The 20,342-nt window shown below is 37.1% G+C and overlaps 1 protein-coding gene across 5 annotated transcripts in view; it reads right to left on the bottom strand.

Annotated features, from left to right (window-relative positions):
• Window positions 1-294: 294 nt before the first annotated feature.
• ZNF624 (zinc finger protein 624) overlaps window positions 295-20,342 on the bottom strand; it is a 40,953-nt gene continuing 20,905 nt past the window's right edge. For 2 of the 5 annotated variants that reach the window (XM_087867646.1, XM_087867647.1), the window contains 2 exons: window positions 19,723-19,818; window positions 295-8,544 (listed from right to left, as the gene is read on the bottom strand). In XM_087867646.1, the coding sequence (XP_087723772.1) occupies window positions 6,326-8,544; window positions 19,723-19,795 (2,292 nt within the window). In that variant the 5' untranslated portion in view covers window positions 19,796-19,818 and the 3' untranslated portion in view covers window positions 295-6,325. The remainder of the gene's footprint in view (window positions 8,545-19,722; window positions 19,819-20,342) is intronic. The other 3 variants (XM_045778221.2, XM_087867648.1, XM_045778219.2) reach the window with 2 other exon arrangements.

The raw sequence follows: 20,342 nt of genomic DNA, 5'->3' as shown, positions 1-20,342 counted from the left end.
TGAAAAAATCAATTATCTAAGATTTAATTTCAAGAAGCTAGAAAAAACCCAGTGGATTAAATTCAAATAAAACAGATAAGAGTGTTTCATGTGTTTAATGGTCATTTATAACTCTCTTTTGTGAAATATTTGTTTAAAAATTTTGATCATTTGGGGCGCCTGGGTGGCACAGCGGTTAAGCGTCTGCCTTCGGCTCAGGGCGTGATCCCGGCGTTATGGGATCGAGCCCCACATCAGGCTCCTCTGCTATGAGCCTGCTTCTTCCTCTCCCACTCCCCCTGCTTGTGTTCCCTCTCTCGCTGGCTGTCTCTATCTCTGTCAAATAAATAAATAAAATCTTAAAAAAAATTTTTTTTGATCATTTAAATTAGGTTGCTGTTATTATAAAAAGCATGAACCAGTGAAAAAGAAATCAGCTATATAGTAGTTAAGAGGTGTCCTTTTGAAAAGATTACTCGAGTGTTAAGTCCCTAGAATGCCTAATCAAGAAAACAAAGAAACTACACAAGTTACCAAGACAGAAAAGAGAATATTGCTTTAGGTTCTCCAGATATTAAAAATACAACAAATGGATACAAATTATTTAAAGGTAATAATTAGATATTTCAATGAAATGATATGGATAAATAAAAAAATACCAACCAAAATGGACACAGGAGAGAAAATATCAATAGTAGTATGTCTATCAAAGTAATTGAATCTATAATTTAAAATTTTCCTATACAGAAAACTCCGGATTCAGATAGTTTTACTGATTTTTTTTTTTAAGATTTTATTTATTTATTCGACAGAGATAGAGACAGCCAGCGAGAGAGGGAACACAAGCAGGGGGAGTGGGAGAGGAAGAAGAAGGCTCCCAGCAGAGGAACTGATGTGGGGCTCGATCCCATAACGCCGGGATCACGCCCTGAGCCGAAGGCAGACGCTTAACCGCTGTGCCACCCAGGCGCCCCTTTGCTGGTGATTTTTATAGGAAACACTTATGGAAAAATAATACCAATATGAATAATGCACAGTTTTACACACACTCTTCTGGAAACCTAGGACAGTCCTGCTCATAAACCCAACTACTTTGGCACAGAACGGTAGCTAGCCTATCCCTTGATGCGTTAAATCTTGGTACTTGCTTCTCTTTCTAGCAAATGTCCTTTGTGGCATTTTCTTCCCCCCAGAATGGGACACTTTTGTCTGCGTTAAAAAACTTCTCCGGCTGATATTCTTTCTTCTCAATGATTTCCTTAATGTCTGGAAACTAATCTGCTGCTTCGTGGTGAGCAGAAGCTGCTTCTCCTGATGACATTGTAAAAGCCAAACCTCTAGAATTATCAAACCAGCCATTACTGGCATTAAATTCTCCAGCTAGATCCTTCATCTTCCTTTTTTCTTTTAATTTTTTTATTTTTAAAAGATTTTATTTATTTGACAGACAGCCAGCGAGAGAGGGAAGACAAGCAGGGGGAGTGGGAGAGGAAGAAGCAGGCTCCCAGCGGAGCAGGGAGCCTGACGCGGGGCTCGATCCCAGGACCCTGGGATCAGGTCCTGAGCTGAAGGCAGATGCTTAACGACTGAGCCACCCAGGCGGCCCCTTCCTTTTTCTTTTAAAGTTGCCATATAGACTTTGGTTTTTCTCAAATCATTGAAGTCTATAGGTATGCCTTACTTATAAAAGCTGCATTTTCAGTATGATAAAAAGGGTATTTCACAAAAAGTCCAAAGTTTTCACACCTGCTGGCTTAGGGGCAGTGGTGGCTTCATGAAAAAAATTTTTTTTTTCCAGTGATCCTTATACTGGATTCATTTATCTTGAAATGGCAAGCAACTGCAGCTGCAGACTTCAGTCTATGGTACATATCAAGCAATTCAACTTTTTTCTTATAACGTCATGACTTCTCTGCTTTTAGGGAGCACTTCCAGCATCATTAGTGGTACTTCATATGGGTCCCATGGTGTTATTTGAGGTTTACAGTATTTCACTAAACATGATGAAAAATACACAAACTGTGAGAGATGACTTTTTACTGTAATATACAATGTATCAGAGATGAACTTCTCAGTGACCACCAGTGTCATCACTGTCACACAGCATGTTAAGTGGCTACAACACTTGAACTTAAGACAGTAGCAGCAGGTGGCTACAAAATTATTACAGGAGTACAGGATGTACTATAGTTAATATACAGTTATCATTTACTGCTGCATCTTTTCCTTTACATTTGTCTCAAGTGCAAATTGTGTCATGTATGGTCTGCTTGTGTAAGTTTTGATAGATTTTAACTTTGTATAATAGATTTGTGTATATTTTACAGTAGTGATAAAAGAGACTATTTTCTACATGTATTTTGTGCACGTGTGATATACTTTGCTTAACTTTTCAATATTTCTAGCCTACATGGTTTATCTGTGAGTTTTTCAAATTGTCAAAAATCTTCAAAACATTTTCCGATATGTTTATTGAAAACAAAAACGTGTGTAAGCGGACCTGCACAGTTCAAAACTGTGTTCCTCAAGGATCAACCGTATATATTTGATATATATTGGCAGAAATCTGTAAACTAAACCAGATAATAGCATTTACAACATCAAAACATTAAATACATAGGACTAAATAAAAATGTTCAAAATTTCTACATTGAAAAAATACAAAAATTGCTGATTAAAAGATGTATATAAATGAAAATGTGTAGCATGCCCATAGACTGGATGTCTCAATATTGTTAAAGTGTCCATTCTTCCAAAATTATATATTTGATGTAATGCCCATTAAAATCTCAACTTTTTGGTGTGAAACAATTGAAAAAACATCATTCAAAGATGTATATGAAAATGCCAAGGACCTAGAATTGCAGTGACAATTTTGAAAAAGAGCAAAATTAGAAGACATATACAACCAGATGTCAAGAGTTACTCTAAATCTGTTTACCCTAAGAACATTGGGTGTTCAATGGAGTAACAGAATAGATAATTTAGACACAGACCCCCATATATGATCATCTGATTTATCATAAGAATACCACTACAACACAAGGGGGAGGGGAGAAGGTGGTCTTTTCAATTAAATGATGTTGAATAAATTGTATATTCATATGGAAAATATTAATTTGACCTCTACCTCACACCACACATAAAAATTAATTTCAGATGGATTGCAGACCTAAAAGTGAAAAGTAAAACAGTGGACATGCAGAAGAGAATGTAGGAAAATATCTTTATGACTTTGGATTAGGAAAACATTTCTTAAACTGGGCACAAAAAAAACTAATCATAAAAGATTGATTAGCTGTTCATTAAAATTAAAGGCCTTCTATTCATCAGAGGACATCAAGGCAAGCTGGAGATGGAGAGTTGATGTTTGTAACACAAGTATCTAAAAAGTACCTTGCACCCAGAATACAGAAAGAATCCTACAAATGAACAAAGAGTTCCCAATTAAAACACATGGGCAAAAGTCTCGAAAAGGCACTTCTCAAAAGAGGATATTCAAAAAGCCAATGAGCACCTGAAAGGAGATTCCATAACATTAGCCACAAAGGAAATACAAATTAAACCTATAATGAGACGCTGCCACACGCTAGAACCAGGCTTTGCCGCCTTTCCTCGCCATTGACATTGCTCTAGGAAAGGTGGCCGGTGTCATCGCCATCCCCTAACCCTGTGGACACTCTTCACTTATGTCATTTGAGCCTGCTGACCATGCTCTTCTTAAAGGCTTGGCTCTAAGGCAGGGAAGAGGGTTTCATGTGTGGTGAGGGTTAGGAGGTAGAAAGGAGCAGCTAACAGGTAGACATCAAGTAGTGTCCACTCTTTAACAGCAGGGTCTTTTAAGGGTAGTATTTCGGGATTTAACTCTCAAACTTTCCAATCAGAAACTGGTATATTACATCCAAAGGAGGTGTGTCTCTTGGTAACAGGTCTTAAGTTCCACTAGTAAAATTCAACCAGAAATGGCCATTTTAAACGGTGTCAAATTATTCACTTGTAATGGGAGGGAGCTCATATCATTTGTCCAATATCCCCTTTCCAATATTAAATAGATACATATTCTAACATAATAGCTCCTGTCTTGTCCTTTTTGGGTATCAGGTCCATGGTCTGTTAGGGTCTTCTTGTATGAGGGCTGCAGCCTCTAGGTTCTCATTTTTGTTCCAGGACTCTTAGAATCGCCAGAACTTCCAAGACTTCATTTATGGACTTAGGTATCTTTGGCTCTTTCCCCTCTCTATAAGTCATCACGCAATGTTCTGTGAGGTTGTACATGGAACTTTTCACCATTGTGACCTTTTCTTCAGTGCCATGTTGAAGACAGAACTTCTCTTGAGGCTTGCAGACTTCTGGTCAATAGCTGGACACAAGTTCCGGATACTCTTGGGTATGTTTTTTGTCTCAAATTACTACCTCCTCCAAATGAAACCAAGAGAATACGGGGAATGAGGTGCTGGGTAACTTCTTTGGAATCTAGGCTGCATCAGAACCAATTAGATACATGACTGCCTCTACCCTCCATGACTACCCTTACCCAAGGGTAATTCTTGGTACATAACAGATGTCCAGTAAATTACCTCCACAAATAAAATAGGTTTTTCCTGTTTATGTAAATATTACATGCTCACTGGAAAGAAAAACTTATGAAATACAGAAAAGTGCAGAAGTCAGACAAAAAATACCGGATACTCCACCAACTCTAAAACAATCATCAACTTTTTGGAGTCCATCCTTTCATTCATGGTTCTCAAAAGTTCACACAAATAGTTTTACATTGAGTTTTATACCATGCATGCTGCACTTACATAAAAAAAAAAAGAATTCCAGTCCTCTCCCCCACTTATCTCCCTATTTCTCTTCTCCCTCTCTTCAAGGGAACCAATAACAACAGCCTGGTATATATTCTTCTGGTATACATACTTGTTTCCATGCTCATCATATACACACATATATACATAAATGGGTGTGATCATTAACAAATGAAATCCTGTACACATAAAGCTCTGTTGTAAAGCAATTAGTTATTAAAAATTGTGGAAATACCTTGAGATCAACTAGTGTAGATACAACTAATTTTAAAAAATCACTCTCATGCTGTTCCATAGAATGGCTATATCACAATTTATTCAACCGTTCCCCCATTAATGGGCAGTCACTCTGTCTCCACGTGGTTTTCTACTTTGCCTCTACAAACAACGCTTCAACAAAACTCCTTATTTATATTTTTATGCATTGATGATGTTATTTCTGTGGGGGCAGATTCCCAAAGTGAGACTGCTGGGTCAAAGTATTTTTATTTTAAAATTTTATTTAAAAACATTTAAATATATATTGCTGAACTGCTGGTGGAAATATAAGTTGATATAACCTTTTTGTAAAAGCAGATGGTTTCCCAAAACCTGCTAGCAAAAGATCTCTTAATTTTTGCCAACGCCACAAAGTGGAAGTGACATCTCATCAGTTGTTTTAATTTGCATTTCCCTGAGTACTTCTTAGGTTCCTAACACTTTCAGAGATTAATGGCCATTTACTCTTTATGACTAGCCATCTAGTCCAGACGGATTAAAGACTTTAATGTAAAAAATAATCAAAATCTTAAAAACAAATTTAGGAGACCATTGTATAAACCTAGGGATTAAGGAGACCCTTTTAACTAAGAGAGTAAATTAACAGCCCAAAAAGGAAAATATATAAATATCTTACTATGAAAAATTAAAACGTTAACTTCTTTTACTATAGAAAAAAGCATAAAGACAATCACCAGATAAAAAAATTTGCAACACACATGAAAAACGATTAATATTTCAAATATATAAAGAGCACCTCCAGATTTATAAGAAAGACAAACCAATAGAAAAATAGGCAAAAAAATATATAGGCAATTCATTGAAGATGATTTGTTAAGTGAATAAAGTATGAAATCTGGATGAATACTTTCATTTGTCCATCATTTTTCGCTATTGTGAATTTTCTTAGAACTTCTAAGATTTAATGTGACGTATGCTTTACTACATTCTCATGTTTCTAAAGTATCTCTCTGTTGAAAAAGATTTTATTTATTTGAAAGAGAGCAAGAGAAAGCATGAGCAGGGGGAGCGGCAGAGGGAGAATCGGGCTCCCTGCTCACCCGATGTGGGGCTCAATCCCAGGACCCTGGAATTATGACCTGAGCTGAAGGCAGATGCTTAACCAACTGAGCCACCCAGGCTCCCCCTCTAAAGTACCAATACAAAATAAAGTGTGTATTTTCTGGCAAATTGCTCCTGGAAGTTTTCTCACATTCATAAAAGACACAGTTTATGATTCTTTTGTGGAGTTGGCATCTGGATGAATGATTTATTAATCTTTATATTAGCTGAGTTTCTCTTTGATGTATTCTTTGATGTACAGTAAGGCTTGAGCTACTCCTAAAGGCTTTTCCACATTCATTACATTTATAGGGTTTTTCTCCAGTATGCATCCTCAGATGTACAGTAAAGTCTGAGTTGGTTCTGAAGGCTTTTCCACATTCTTCACATTTATAGGGCCTTTCCCCAGTATGAATTCTCTGATGGAGAGTCAGCTGCGATAGAGTAATACAACCTTTCCCACATTCCTTACATGTATAGGGTTTTTCTCCAGTATGTGTTCTCCAATGCACTGTAAGGTATGAACCCCTCCTGAAGGCTTTTCCGCAGACATCGCATTTATAGGGTTTCTCTCCACTGTGGATTTTCTGATGTTCTGTGACATGTACCATCTGGCTAAATGCTTTCCCACAGTCATTACACTTAAATGGTTTCTCTCCAGTATGTGTTCTCTGATGGGTATTAAAGCCTGAGTTACTTGTGAAAACCTTCCCACACTCATTACATTTATAGGGTTTTTCTCCAGTATGTCTTCTCTGATGTACAGTAAGTTGTGATGTATTAGTGAAAGCTTTCTCACATTCATTACACTTATAGGGTTTTTCTCCAGTATGTGTCCTTTGATGTACAATAAGGTATGACTTCGTCCTGAAAGATTTTTCACAATCATAGCATTTATAAGGTTTCACTCCAGTATGAATTTTCTGATGCTCTTTGAGATTTACCATTTTGGTAAATGCCCTCTCACAGTCAGTACATTTATATGGTTTCTCTCCGGTATGAATTCTCTGATGTACAGTTAAGTGTGATTTTATTCTGAAAGACTCTCCACATTCATTACAGAGATAAGGTTTCTCTTCAGTATGAATTCGCTGATGTATAATTAGGGAAGAAGAACGCATGAAGGCCTTTCCACATTCATTACATTTATAAGGTTTCTCTCCTGTATGCATTCTGTGGTGTACAGTAAGGCATGAATAATTAATGAATGCTTTTCCACATTCATTACATTTATAGGGTTTTTCTCCTGTGTGAATTCTTTGATGTTCTGTGAAATTTGCTATACGATTGAATGCTTTCCCACATTCATTACATTCATAGGGTTTCTCCCCAGTATGAGTTCTTATATGTACAATAAGGCTTGAATTGCTTCTGTAGGCTTTCCCACATTCATTACATCTAAAGGGTTTCTCTCCAGTATGAATTCTCTGATGGACATTAAAAATTGTGGTATTCTTGAAAGATTTCCCACACTCATTGCATTTGTATGGTTTCTCTTCAGTGTGGGTCTTCTGATGTACACTAAGATATGACTTGTTCCTAAAGGCTTTCCCACAGTCATTACATTTGTAGGGTTTCTCTCCATTGTGAGTTTCCTGATGTCTTGCAAGTTTTGATTTATCACTGAAAGCTTTCCCACATTCACTACATTTATAGGGTTTCTCTCCGCTTTGAATTCTCTGGTGTTGATTGAGGCGAGCACACTGGCTAAAAGATTTTCCACAGACATTGCACTGATAAGGTTTCTCCTTAGTATGAATTCTCTGATGTACCATAAGTGATGAAGAGGCGATGAAGGCCTTTCCACATTCGTTACATTTATAGGGTTTTTCTCCAGTGTGAATTTTTTTATGTTGACTGAGATATGAAGGCTGGCTGAACATTTTCCCACATTCATTACATTCATAAGGTTTTTCTTTAGTGTGAGTTCTCTGATGTTGAATGAGTAGTGACCTATAACGAAAGGACTTTTCACATGTACTACATTTATAGGGTTTTTCTTTATTATTGTATTTTTTCCCTACAGTAAGTTCTGAAGTAGGCCTTATGGCTTTGCTGCCTTCTGTATCCTTGCAAGTTTTCTTCCCCAGATGGATATCTGTAATCAAATCTAAATTCTCAGTGAAATTTTCATGTGTTTGGCATTTGCTGTGGTGTTCTTCTGTGATAACTCCTGCTTCAGGAAAAAGAATAGATCCAAATCTAAAGCTTCTTTGACAAGAGGGAATTTTCTTGTGAGTAACTATTTTTTGATTCAAATGATTTTCCTGACTATTTTGCAATCTCAATATCCTTTCATTCCATTTCCATAATCCTCCCATTTTGGAGTTCCACAGGCCATTCTCTGTGAGTTTATCTATTATGGTCTCTTGTGATACATCTTCAGAAATACCCTCTGTTGATACAGCATTCTTGGTTGCAGGTTTGGTCTCCAACTCTGGGGGAAAAAAGATAGAATCAAATCAAATGACTCCTATTTCCTAAGTTAGGAAGATCTCAGTAAACAGGATAATAAAAGGGAAACTTCAGCTGATAATGAATATAAAGATTTAACTGCTTGCAAATTGGCCTTGTTTTCTAAGAAGAAAGAGATAGGTTTGAGGGAGGCAGGTTGAGCCAAGAACCAAAGTAGTAAATTCATTTTTCCCCTACTAAAAAAAATTCATGCATGGTAACCCTCCTAGAATCTAAATATCTCGAACACTTCTTTTCTCATTTCCTTTACAGTCAATTTTTTTTTCAGACCATTCTTCCTAAGTTGTGACTACTTTCTTGCTTCCCATTTACTCTACAAACCAGGCATTTGTTCCCAACCATATCTTCTCTTTGTTCTCATTCGTTGTTTGCTAGCTTTTTGAATGAGGGCATTCTCAAATTTCCCTGTCAGAGTAGCTTATTCAAGTCTTTTTATGTACTTTCTAATCAAACGTTAATGGAAAAAAAACTTTGATTTTTCAGAAAGTAGACTGAACAGCAAATTAATCAAAATTAATATTTTTACTTATTAATATTTCAAATAGTGATAACAATTATCAAGGGTAGTTTTGCAACTTTTTATGTCTTAAAAACACCCTAAAAGTCTGCCCAAAAAAATTGGATCAAAACTACTTACACCTTGAATTTTAAAGTCATGAAACATTCCACTATCCACAAAAAGTTTTGCTCCAATTTCTTTTTAAACATTTAGAAATAACTGCCTGATGGGGCACCTGGGTGGCTCAGTCGTTAAGCATCTGCCTTCGGCTCAGGGCGTGATCCCAGAGTCCTGGGACTGAGCCCTACATTGGGCTCCCTGCTCTGCTGGGAGCCTGTTTCTTCCTCTCCCACTTCCCCTGCTTGTGTTCCCTCTCTCGCTGACTCTTTCTCTCTCTGTCAAATAAATAAATAAAATCTTAAAAAAAAAGAGAGAAAGAACTGTCTGAAAATTAATTAGAAATTTAAAACAAGTATAAAAGTGCAGAGCACCTGAGTGGCTCAGTCAGTTGAGCATCTGACTCTTGATCTCAGCTTGTGTTTTGATCTCAGGGTTGTGAGTTCAAACCCCACATCGGGCTCCACGAGGAGCCTACTTAAAAAAAAAAAAGTATAAAAGTGTTTAAGGGGCGCCTGGGTGGCTCAGCCGTTAAGTGTCTGCCTTCAGCTCAGGTCATGATCCCAAGGTTCTGGGATCGAGCATTGGGCTCCCTGCTCGGCGGGAAGCCTGCTTCTCACTCTCACACTCCTCTTGCTTGTGTTCCCTCTCTCACTCTCTCTTTCAAATAAATAAAATCTTTAAAAAAAAGTGTTTTAAGAAATAAAATATTGGGGTGCCTGGGTGGCAGAGTTTTAAGTGTCCAGCTCTTAGTTTCAGCTTAGGTCATGATCTCAGAGTTGTGAGACTGAGCCCTTAGTCAGTCTCTGTGCTGTGTGGAGTTTGCTTGAGAGTCTCTCTCCCACTCCCACTCATGTTCGCTCTCAAATAAATAAATAAATAATTTTTTAAAAAGTAAAATATTGAGGGGCGCCTGGGTGGCGCAGTCGTTAAGCGTCTGCCTTCGGCTCAGGGCATGATCCCGGTGTTCCGGGATCGAGTCCCACATCGGGCTCCTCCGCTGGGAGCCTGCTTCTTCCTCTCCCGCTCCCCTGCTGTGTTCCCTCTCTCGCTGGCTGTCTCTCTGTCACATAAATAAATAAAATCTTAAAAAAAAAAAAAAAGTAAAATATTGGGGCACCTGGGTGGCTCAGGTGGTGAGTGTCCGACTCTTGCTTTCGGCTCAGGTCATGATCTCATGGGTAGTGAGATCGAGCTGTGCATTGGGCTCTACACTCAGCGGAGGGTCTGCTTGAGGATTCTCTCCCTCTGTCCCTCCCCCCAACCTGTGCATGCATGCTCACTCTCTCTCTAATAAATATATCTTTTTAAAAAGAGTAAAATATTAAATTGTATTTAAAGCAAGTTTTAAGACCACCACCCCACAGTGTAATCTTTTTTAAAAAGACCAAGATCTGAGGGGCGCCTGGCTGGCTCAGATGGTAAGCCATGCAACTCTTGATCTCAGGGTTGTAAGTTCAAGCCCCATGTTGGGTGTAGAGATTACTTAAAAATAAAATCTTAAAAAAAAAAAAAAAAAAGGACAAAGATTTGAATTCAGGGACACCAAAGAGGACAACCCTAGAACCCAGTTCACTTAAATGTCTAACTGAATTAAGGTAACTGGGGACAGTTACAGCCTTTATCCTAGCAGTCCACCAAAGCAATTAATTCTCTATGAAAAAGATTACACAATCCAGAACCTCAAATTATTTTTACAGGTTCTCATATCGATGCTTGACAATGAAAAATAACAGGCATACAAGAAGACAAGTCTCATTAGAAAAAAGTCAAGAGAGGGGCACCTGGGTGGTGCAGTTGGTGAATGTCTGATTCTTGGTTTCAGCTTGGGTCATGATCTCAGGGTCGTGAGATTGAGCCCTGTGTTGGGCTCCACACTGAGCCCAGAGTCTGCTGAAGTTTCTCTTTCCCTCCCTCAATCCTCCCCTGCTCTCTTTCTCTCTCAAATAGATAAATCTTAAAAAAGAGAGAGAGAGAGAAAAGAAAAAAAGAAAAAAAAGTCAAGAGAAAAAACAGATAATAGAAACAGATTTAAAAGGTATCCAGACAGTTAAGGTCTCAGACATAAACTTAAAATAATCCTGATTAGTACATTCAAGAAAATAAGACAAGACCAATAATTTCACTAAATAATTGGAAAGTATAAAATAAGAACCAAATGGCAATTCTAGAACTGGAAAATAAGAACTCAAGGACTAACAGCACAGTAGATATGACACATGAGAGTGTTAACAAAATGGAAAATAGGTCAGTAGAAAATATGCATATTGAAATACAGGAATGATGAAAAACTTGAAAAAATTATTTTAAAAAAACATCATAGAGACAAACAGGATAGAATGAAAAGGTCTATCACAGATGTAAGAGTCCCAGAAGACTAGAAAGAGAAGTGAGACAGAATGAGATGAAATCAAATTCAAAGACATTAACACCAAAGCATTTTCCAAAACAGATAAAAAATATCAAGCCACAGATATTAGAAGCCAAATGAATCCCAAGTAGGAGAAATACAAAGGAAATATAAAAGAAATGGAAAGATTTCCATCAAGGGGCAAAAATCAGATCAAAGGTGCAAACTACAGCCAAATCTGTTCCACTACATGTTTACGTATGGCCAGTGAGACAAGAATATACAGTTTTTAATGGCTGAAAAATATATTAAGAAGATAATATATTGTGACGCATCAAAATTATATGAATTTCAAATTTCAGTGTCCATAAATAAGGTTTTAGTGGAATATAACCACATTCTTTGGTTAACATTTTGTCTTTGGATGCTTTTTTGCTTACAATTGCTAAATGGAATAGTTGCAATAGAGCTATCATGTTTCCACAATGCCTAAAATATCTACTGTCTTACCTTGTACAGAAAAGGTTTGTGGACTCCTGAATTAAACAGATGGTTGACTTGTCAACAGATTAGATGTAAGACAGAAAACAACGAATGATACCTTCACAATGCTGAAAGAATGCCAACCTAGAAGTCTAAACTTATCAAAAATATTATCCAAAAATGAAGATTAAAAATATTTTTCCATGAAAAGAAAAATGGAGGGAATAGGATATGGGCAGCTATGAATAAAATTAAATATTTAAGAGTATTCTTTAAGCAGAAGAAAAATAATCCTAGGTAGAAGCTTAGAAATGAAGAAAAAAATGAAAAGAAAATATAGGCAAAATTGGAGGTAAGTCTAAATGAATAGTGACTACACAGAACATAGTCTTATAAGATTTGACATATAACTAGGATTAAAATACATAATTTCAACAACATATAAGTTAGGTTAAATAAGTTGTTCCAAGATCTTTGTGTTGTTTGGGAAGAGAGAAAATCTAAGACTGCTGAATCAATGATGCATACTTTAATCTTAAAGTTAATCACTATGCAAATAATTTTAGAAATTTATAATTACCAAGTGATTAGAGGGGGAAATAGAAAAATAAAAGATAATAAATCTAAAGGCATAAATGGGGAAAAAGAGAATATAGAACAGGCAAGACACTTTACAGTTAGATGTAGATAACACTAGATCATAGATAAACATTATGTAATTGTATCATGTAAATATAAATTAAATACTCCAAAAGATACAGACTGTCCCTCAGATTATTTAGAAGTAATTTTGTACCATCTGGGTTACAAACAAAATCTGGTTAAGACAAAAATCTAACAACTGGTTAAAACAAAAATTCAACAATATGCTACTTATAAGAGAAACAGAATACAAGGATATATAAAAGATGACAGTGAACAGAATTAAAATGAGGTACCATATAAACAATAACCAAAAGAAAGATGCTATAGTGATATTTGTACGAGGCAAAATAGACTTCAAGGCAAAAATGATTACGGAGATAAAGAAGACACTTCAGAAGAATAAAAGATCCAATTTAACAGAAAGATATAACAGTTATCGAGCTGTACTACAAAGCTGTGATCACAAAGACAGCATGGTACCGGCACAAAAACAGACACATAGACCAATGGAACAGAATAGAGAGCCCAGAAATGGACCCTCGGCTCTTTGGGCAACTAATATTTGATAAAGCAGGAAAAAACATCCGGTGGGAAAAAGACAGTCTCTTCAATAAATGGTGCTGGGAAAATTGGACAGCTACATGCAAAAGAATGAAACTTGACCACTATCTCACACCATACACAAAAATAAACTCCAAATGGATGAAAGACCTCGATGTGAGACAGGAATCCATCAAAATTCTAGAGGAGAACATAGGCAACAACCTCTACGACATCGGCCAAAGCAACCTTTTTCATGACACATCCCCAAAGGCAAGAGAAACAAAAGATAAAATGAATTTATGGGACTTCATCAAGATTAAAAGTTTCTGCACAGCCAAGGAAACAGTCAGAAAAACTAAGAGGCAGCCCACGGAATGGGAGAATATATTTGCAAATGACACTACAGATAAAGGACTGGTATCCAAGATCTACAAAGAACTTCTCAAACTCAATACAAGAGAAACAAATAAACAAATCAAAAAATGGGCAGAAGATATGAACAGACACTTTTCCAATGAAGACATACAAATGGCTAACAGACACATGAAAAAAATGTTCAAAATCATTAGCCGTCAGGGAAATTCAAATCAAAACCACACTGAGATACCACCTTACGCCAGTTAGAATGGCAAAAAGAGACAAGGCAAGAAACAACAAATGTTGGAGAGGATGTGGAGAAAGGGGATCCCTCCTACATTGTCGGTGGGAATGCAAGTTGGTACAGCCACTCTGGAAAACAGTGTGGAGGTCCCTTAAAAAGTTAAAAATTGAGCTACCCTATGATCCAGCCATTGCACTACTGGGTGTTTACCCCAAAGATACAGGCGTAGTGAAGAGAAGGGCCATATGCACCCCAATGTTCATAGCAGCAATGTCCACAATAGCTAAATCGTGGAAGGAGCCGAGATGCCCTTCAACAGATGACTGGATTAAGAAGTTGTGGTCCATATATACGATGGAATATTACTCAGCTATCAGAAAGAACGAGTTCTCAACATTTGCTACAACATGGACGGCACTGGAGGAGATAATGCTAAGTGAAATAAGTCAAGCAGAGAAAGACAACTATCATATGATTTCTCTCATCTATGGAACATAAGAACTAGGATGATCGGTAGGGGAAGAAAGGGATAAAGAAAGGGGGGGTAATCAGAAGGGGGAATGAAGCATGAGAGACTATGGACTATGAGAAACAAACTGAGGGCCTCAGAGGGGAGGGGCGTGGGGGAATGGGATAGGCCGGTGATGGGTAGTAAGGAGGGCACGTATTGCATGGTGCACTGGGTGTTATACACAACTAATGAATCATCGAGGCTTACATCGGAAACCGGGGATGTACTGCATGGTGACTAACATAATACAATAAAAAATCATTAAAAAAAAAAGATATAACAGTTATAACTTTGCATTTACCTAATAACTCAGCCTCAAAATACATCAAGAAAATATTAAAGTAACTAAAATAAGAAACAGACAAATATACAGTCTTTGACTGGGAAACATTAAAAAAATCTTTCTCAATAACTGACAGGATAAGTGGACAATCAATAAGTACTTAGATTTTAGCAACATGAAAAACCTGATATATGGGGGCGCCTGGATGGCCCAGTCAGCTAAGCCTGTGACTCTTGGTTTCGGCTCAGGTCATGATCTCAGGGTTGTGACATTGAGACCCGCATCGGGCTCTGCACTTGACACAGAGTCTGTTTGAGATTCCACCCCCAACCCGCAACTTCCCTGCTCCCGTGCTCTCTCAAATAAACAAAATCTTAAAACAAAAACTTGATATATCTAAAACTGCACTCAATACCTACAGGCTACACATTTTCCAAGTGCACACAAAATGCTTTCAAAATTGTCCATGTGGTGAAGCAAATTTTAAGAAATTTGTAAAGACTGAAATCATACACAGCACCTCTGACCACAGGAAAAATTAAGGCAACAAGATTACTAGAAAATCCCCAGATGGTACAAAATTAAGAAAAATACTTCTAAATAACCTGAGGGACAAAGACATCACAATGGACGTTACCAAATGCTTTGAACTCAATAATTATGAAGTTGCTACATAAAACAAAAGGGTGTGATGTTGGGTATTTTTGTTTGTTTGTTTGTTGTTGTTAAAAATTTTTTGGGTCTTTTATGGGATGTGGTGCAGTCTACATAGCCTTAAATAGGTTATAAAAAAAGAATGGCTAAAAATCAATGATGTAAGTATCCAACTCAGGAAGTTAAAAAAGATCAGCAAATTAAATGCTAAAAAGGTTAAAAACAATAAAATAAAGAGAAGAAAGTAATGACACAGAAATCAAACACACAAAAAAGATTCTTTAAAAGTCAAATAAGATTGATAAACCCTAGGCAAGACTGATTAAGATAAAAGACAGAAGACAAAAAAAAAAAAATCAATGTCAGGAATGAAAAGGGAGACATCACTTCAGATCCACACAGACATTTAAAAGAGAGGATAGTATGCTAATAAATTTAAATTTTAGATAAAATGGATCAATTGGACCCACTGGATAAACATATCCAATTGGATAAACATAATTTACTAAACTGAAACAAAAGGAAATAAGAATTATTAATAGTCCTATAACTACAGAAGGAACAGAAGTTATAAAACACCTTCCATAATAAAAGCATCAGGCCAACATGGCTTCCCCAAATGAAATCTATGTATCTTAAACCATGTATCTTTCCCTCTCTCCCAACTCTTTCTTCTCCTCATGGCCTTGCTTCATATTTTACCTTCAATTCAGACGCTGTTATAATAGAATGCCTTGACCATCCCATCACTGGTTGACCTATTACCTGCACCTGCCTTCTCCACCCCTCCTAGTGCTATAGCAGAAGAGGTGGCCTCTCTGCCTATCAATGGTAAATCCCACCTTTTCCTTTCTTGAGTTTATTCCCTTTAACCTTCTCACACACTTTAGTTTTAGTTTTCATTGATCCCATCTTGGTCTTGCAATGTCAATTTCTCCCTCTCCATTATGGCATCATTCTTACCAGCACTCAAATATGCCATAAAAACTCCCATCTCAAATATAAAACAAAAGAGTTTTGTTCTTCATTTAAGACTTTCCTGTAGCTACTGTCCCATTTCTCTTTCCCTCTTCATGGGGGGGGGGGGCGCCTTCTCTAAAGAGTCATCTAAAACTCTCTAATATCTACTTTTCATTCACTTTTTAAAAAATACGTAATATTTTCAACATTCAGTGTTAATGAAAAGGACTAAAAATGACACAAACAAATGGAAAGATATTCCATGCTCATGGATTTGAAGAACCAATATTGTTAAAATGTCTATACTACCCAAAGCAATCTATAGATTCAATGTAATTCCTATCAACATACCAATAACATATTTCATAGAATTAGAAAAAATAATTCTAAAATTTATATGGAACCACAGAAGACCCCAAATAGCCAAAGCAGTCTTAAAAAAGAAGAACAGAGGTGCTTGGGTGGCTTAGTTGGTTAAGCTTCTTACTCATGATTTTGGCTCAGGTCATGATCTCTACCCCCTTTCTAAAAAAAAGAGAGAGAGAAGAACAAAGCTGGGAGTTTCACAATCTCAGATTTCATGATATATTACAATTTCATGATATATTACAGTAACCAAAACAATATAGTACTGGCACAAAAAGAGACATAAATCAATGGAACAGAATAGAACAGAGAGTCCAGAAATAAACCCATGCTTATATGGTCAATTAATTTATAACAAAGGAGGCAAGAATATACAATGGGGAAAAGACTGTCTCTTCAAAAACAGTGCTGGGAAAACTGGACAGCTACATGCAAAAGAATAAAACTGGACCACTTTCTTACACCATGCAGAAAAATAAACTCAAAATGGATTAAAAACCTAAATGTGAGAACTGAAACCATAAAATTCCTAGAAGAGAACATAGGCAGTGATTTCTTTGACACTGGGCATAGAAACATTTTTCTAGATATATCTCCTCAGGCAAGCAAATCAAAAGTAAAAGTAAACTACTGGGATCACACCAAACTAAAAAGCTTTCTGCATAGCAAAGGAAATCACCAACAAAACAAAAAGGCAACCTCTGAATGGGAGAAGATAATTGCAAATGTTATATCTGATAAGGGCTTAATATCCAAAATACATAAAGACTTAACACCCAAAAAACAAATAATCCAATTGAAAATGGGCAGAAAACCTGAAAAGACATTTTTCTGAAGACACACAGAACAGCTGACAGAGACATGGTAAGATGGTCATCACTACTCATCAGGAATATGCAAATTAAAACCACAATGAGATATCACCTCCCACCTGTCAGAAAGGCTGAAATAAAAAACACAACAAGTAAAAAATGTTGGTGAGGACGTGAAGAAAAAGGAACCCGCATTCATTGTTGGTGGGAATGTAAATTGGTGCAGCCACTGTAGAAAATAGTATGGAGGGGGCGCCTGGGTGGCACAGCGGTTAAGCGTCTGCCTTTGGCTCAGGGCGTGATCCCGGCATTACGGGATTGAGCCCCACATCAGGCTCTTCTGCTATGAGCCTGCTTCTTCCTCTCCCACTCCCCCTGCTTGTGTTCCCTCTCTCGCTGGCTGTCTCTATCTCTGTCGAATAAATAAATAAAATCTTAAAAAAAAAAAAAGAAAACAGTATGGAGGTTCCTCAGAAAATTAAAAACAGAATTATCATATGACTCAGTAACTCCACTACTCAGTATTTACCCAAATAAAACAAATCTGAAAAGATGTATATACCCCTATGTTTATTGCAGCATTATTTACAATAGCCAAGATATGGAAGCCACCCGAGTGTCCACTGACACAATGGATAAAGGAGATGTGGTGTGTATATACAATGGAATATTACTTGGCCACAATAAAGAATGAAATCTTGCCATCTGCAACAACATGGATGGACCTAGAGGGTATTATGCAAAGTGAAATAAGTCAGTCAGAGTGTAATATAGGAAACAAAACAAATGAACAAAGAAAAAGAGAGATAAAAAAACAAAAAACAAAAAACAACCCAGACTCTTAAATATAGAGAACAAACTGGTGGTCACCAGAGGGGAAGTGGGTGGGGGATGGGTGAAATAGGTTAAAGGTTAAGAGTACACTTATCTTGATGAGCACTGAGTGATGAATATAATTCTTGAATCATTATATTGTACACCTGACTCACATAAAACTATGTTAATTATACTTGAATAAAAAAACCTATAATAATGACACATTAAAAGAATATATGTAATACATATTGACTTACAGATGGCATCATGATAAAATTCTCAACTGAACTAGAATCCATTTCTTTGATTCCCTCTCCACTATCAGCTTAACCAAAGTTATCATCTCTGCCTAGACTATTGTAACCACCTCATTACCTGGTTTAATGCCCTCACGTTCAATTTCCACACACAGAGTTATTTCCTAAAAATCCTTGACTGAAGTCTTGTCAATGCCTTCACACTCACTCCGATTAAAATCCAAATAGTTACCATCACCTACAAAGCTCTGAGGAGATAGGCTGTTGTCTAACTCTGATCAGTCTCCCGGTCACTTAGGCTTCAGTCAGAGCAGCCCCCTTTTCATTTCTAGAATACATTTCATTCTTTTCTGTGTCCAGTCCTTTGCCTGGAATGCTTCTCCTTTCCTCTTCCCTTGGCTGGTTGCTTCTGAGTCTTCAAGGCTCAGCTTTAACGTCCCTCTTCAGAAGCCTTCCCTGACCTCCGAAGGAGGAACCTTCATCTCCATCCCAGTTACTCTTTCATATCCCCCAATTTATCTCATAACTGAAGGTTGTTACAACCATTATGTAGCTTTTTTATTTATATACTTGTTAATTTCTCAAAAATTTTAATCTTTGTGGTGGCAGGGACCTGGTCCATCTTACTCATTGCTGTAGCCCTAGTGCCTAACCCAGCACACAGAATACAGATGTCTAATAAATACCAATTAAATACATAAATAAATACTGCATTTTGATTCTCAACTAATTCCTTCTTTGTATTTTCAATTGGCAAAGAACCTGGAGGAGAAGAGGAGGGCTCCCCCAAAATTTCAGCAGGCTTTCAGGTGAAGAAAATTAAATAATGAGTAAATAGGTTTGGCTTAAAAGAAATCAGTGGTGACCCTTAGGAAAGCATTTTCCAGAAAATTAATGAAGAACAGATGTCAGAAAATGGTTAAACAAATGAGAAAAATGTAAAGTTAACTGGAGAGGACAGAACTGAAAGGGGTGCTTCACGCATGTTTGAAGGAAGGACTAATTACGAAGATCATGTCCTTAAGAAAGCAAAGTAGGTTGAGATGGGAGTCAAAAGTAGAGAATAGAGAGAGAAGGAGAAGCAACAGGAGAGGGAAAAGGAGAGAGAGAGCAAGGGAGGGAGAGAATCTCTTCTGAGATTGTTTTGAGCAAGGATACTACCCAAAATATTTCAGATGTTCTGCTCCAGCCATAACCTATGAACTTAAAATAAATCCAATCCTCCTGGTTCTTATTAACTCACCTGGATAGGGGGCTCTTGCAATTTCTCTCACTACCACCCATGGTCCTTTTCCATCCTCCAAATGAGATATCATGTCTGGTTTGGAAACTGCGAGCCCTGTTCAGAGAAAAATGAATAGGACTTGACTGTGTCTATGAGTAAGAACTATTGCCAAATTCAGTCTCAGCTCTTCATCTTCTGCGCAGAGTGGCTATTATGGGAAGTTCCAGAGATGCACTGTCCACTACGGCTGTCAAAAGCCACATGTGGCTATTTAAATTTGAGTTTAAATTAGTTAAAACTATATAAAATTTAAAATTCAGTTCTTCAGTTGGACAAGCCGGATTTCAAGTTCTCAGTAGCCTCAAGTGGCTAGTGCCAGCCATATGGGACAGAACATTCCCAGCACAACAGAACAGTCTATTGTACGGTGGTGTTACAGATGATTACAGAGGAGCTCAACACTATGATCCCAGATTTTCTGGGATAAGAGAACATGGCAGAATCTGAGTTTAGAAAGAAAATGAACGCATTTGTTCCCTTCTTTCTGGAGGTACTGATAACTCCCATTTAGAAAAGTGATCAGAAAAAACTTTAGTCCTAAATCTGGGGGACTGCCAACGATCTCCAAGATTCCAATG

The sequence above is a fragment of the Ursus americanus genome, chromosome 14 (genome assembly GCF_024610735.1).
Source record: "Ursus americanus isolate L20-20 chromosome 14, mUrsAme1.1.p, whole genome shotgun sequence".
In the NCBI taxonomy this organism is placed as follows: domain Eukaryota; kingdom Metazoa; phylum Chordata; class Mammalia; order Carnivora; family Ursidae; genus Ursus; species Ursus americanus.
This window is presented reverse-complemented; position numbering and strand designations above follow the sequence as displayed.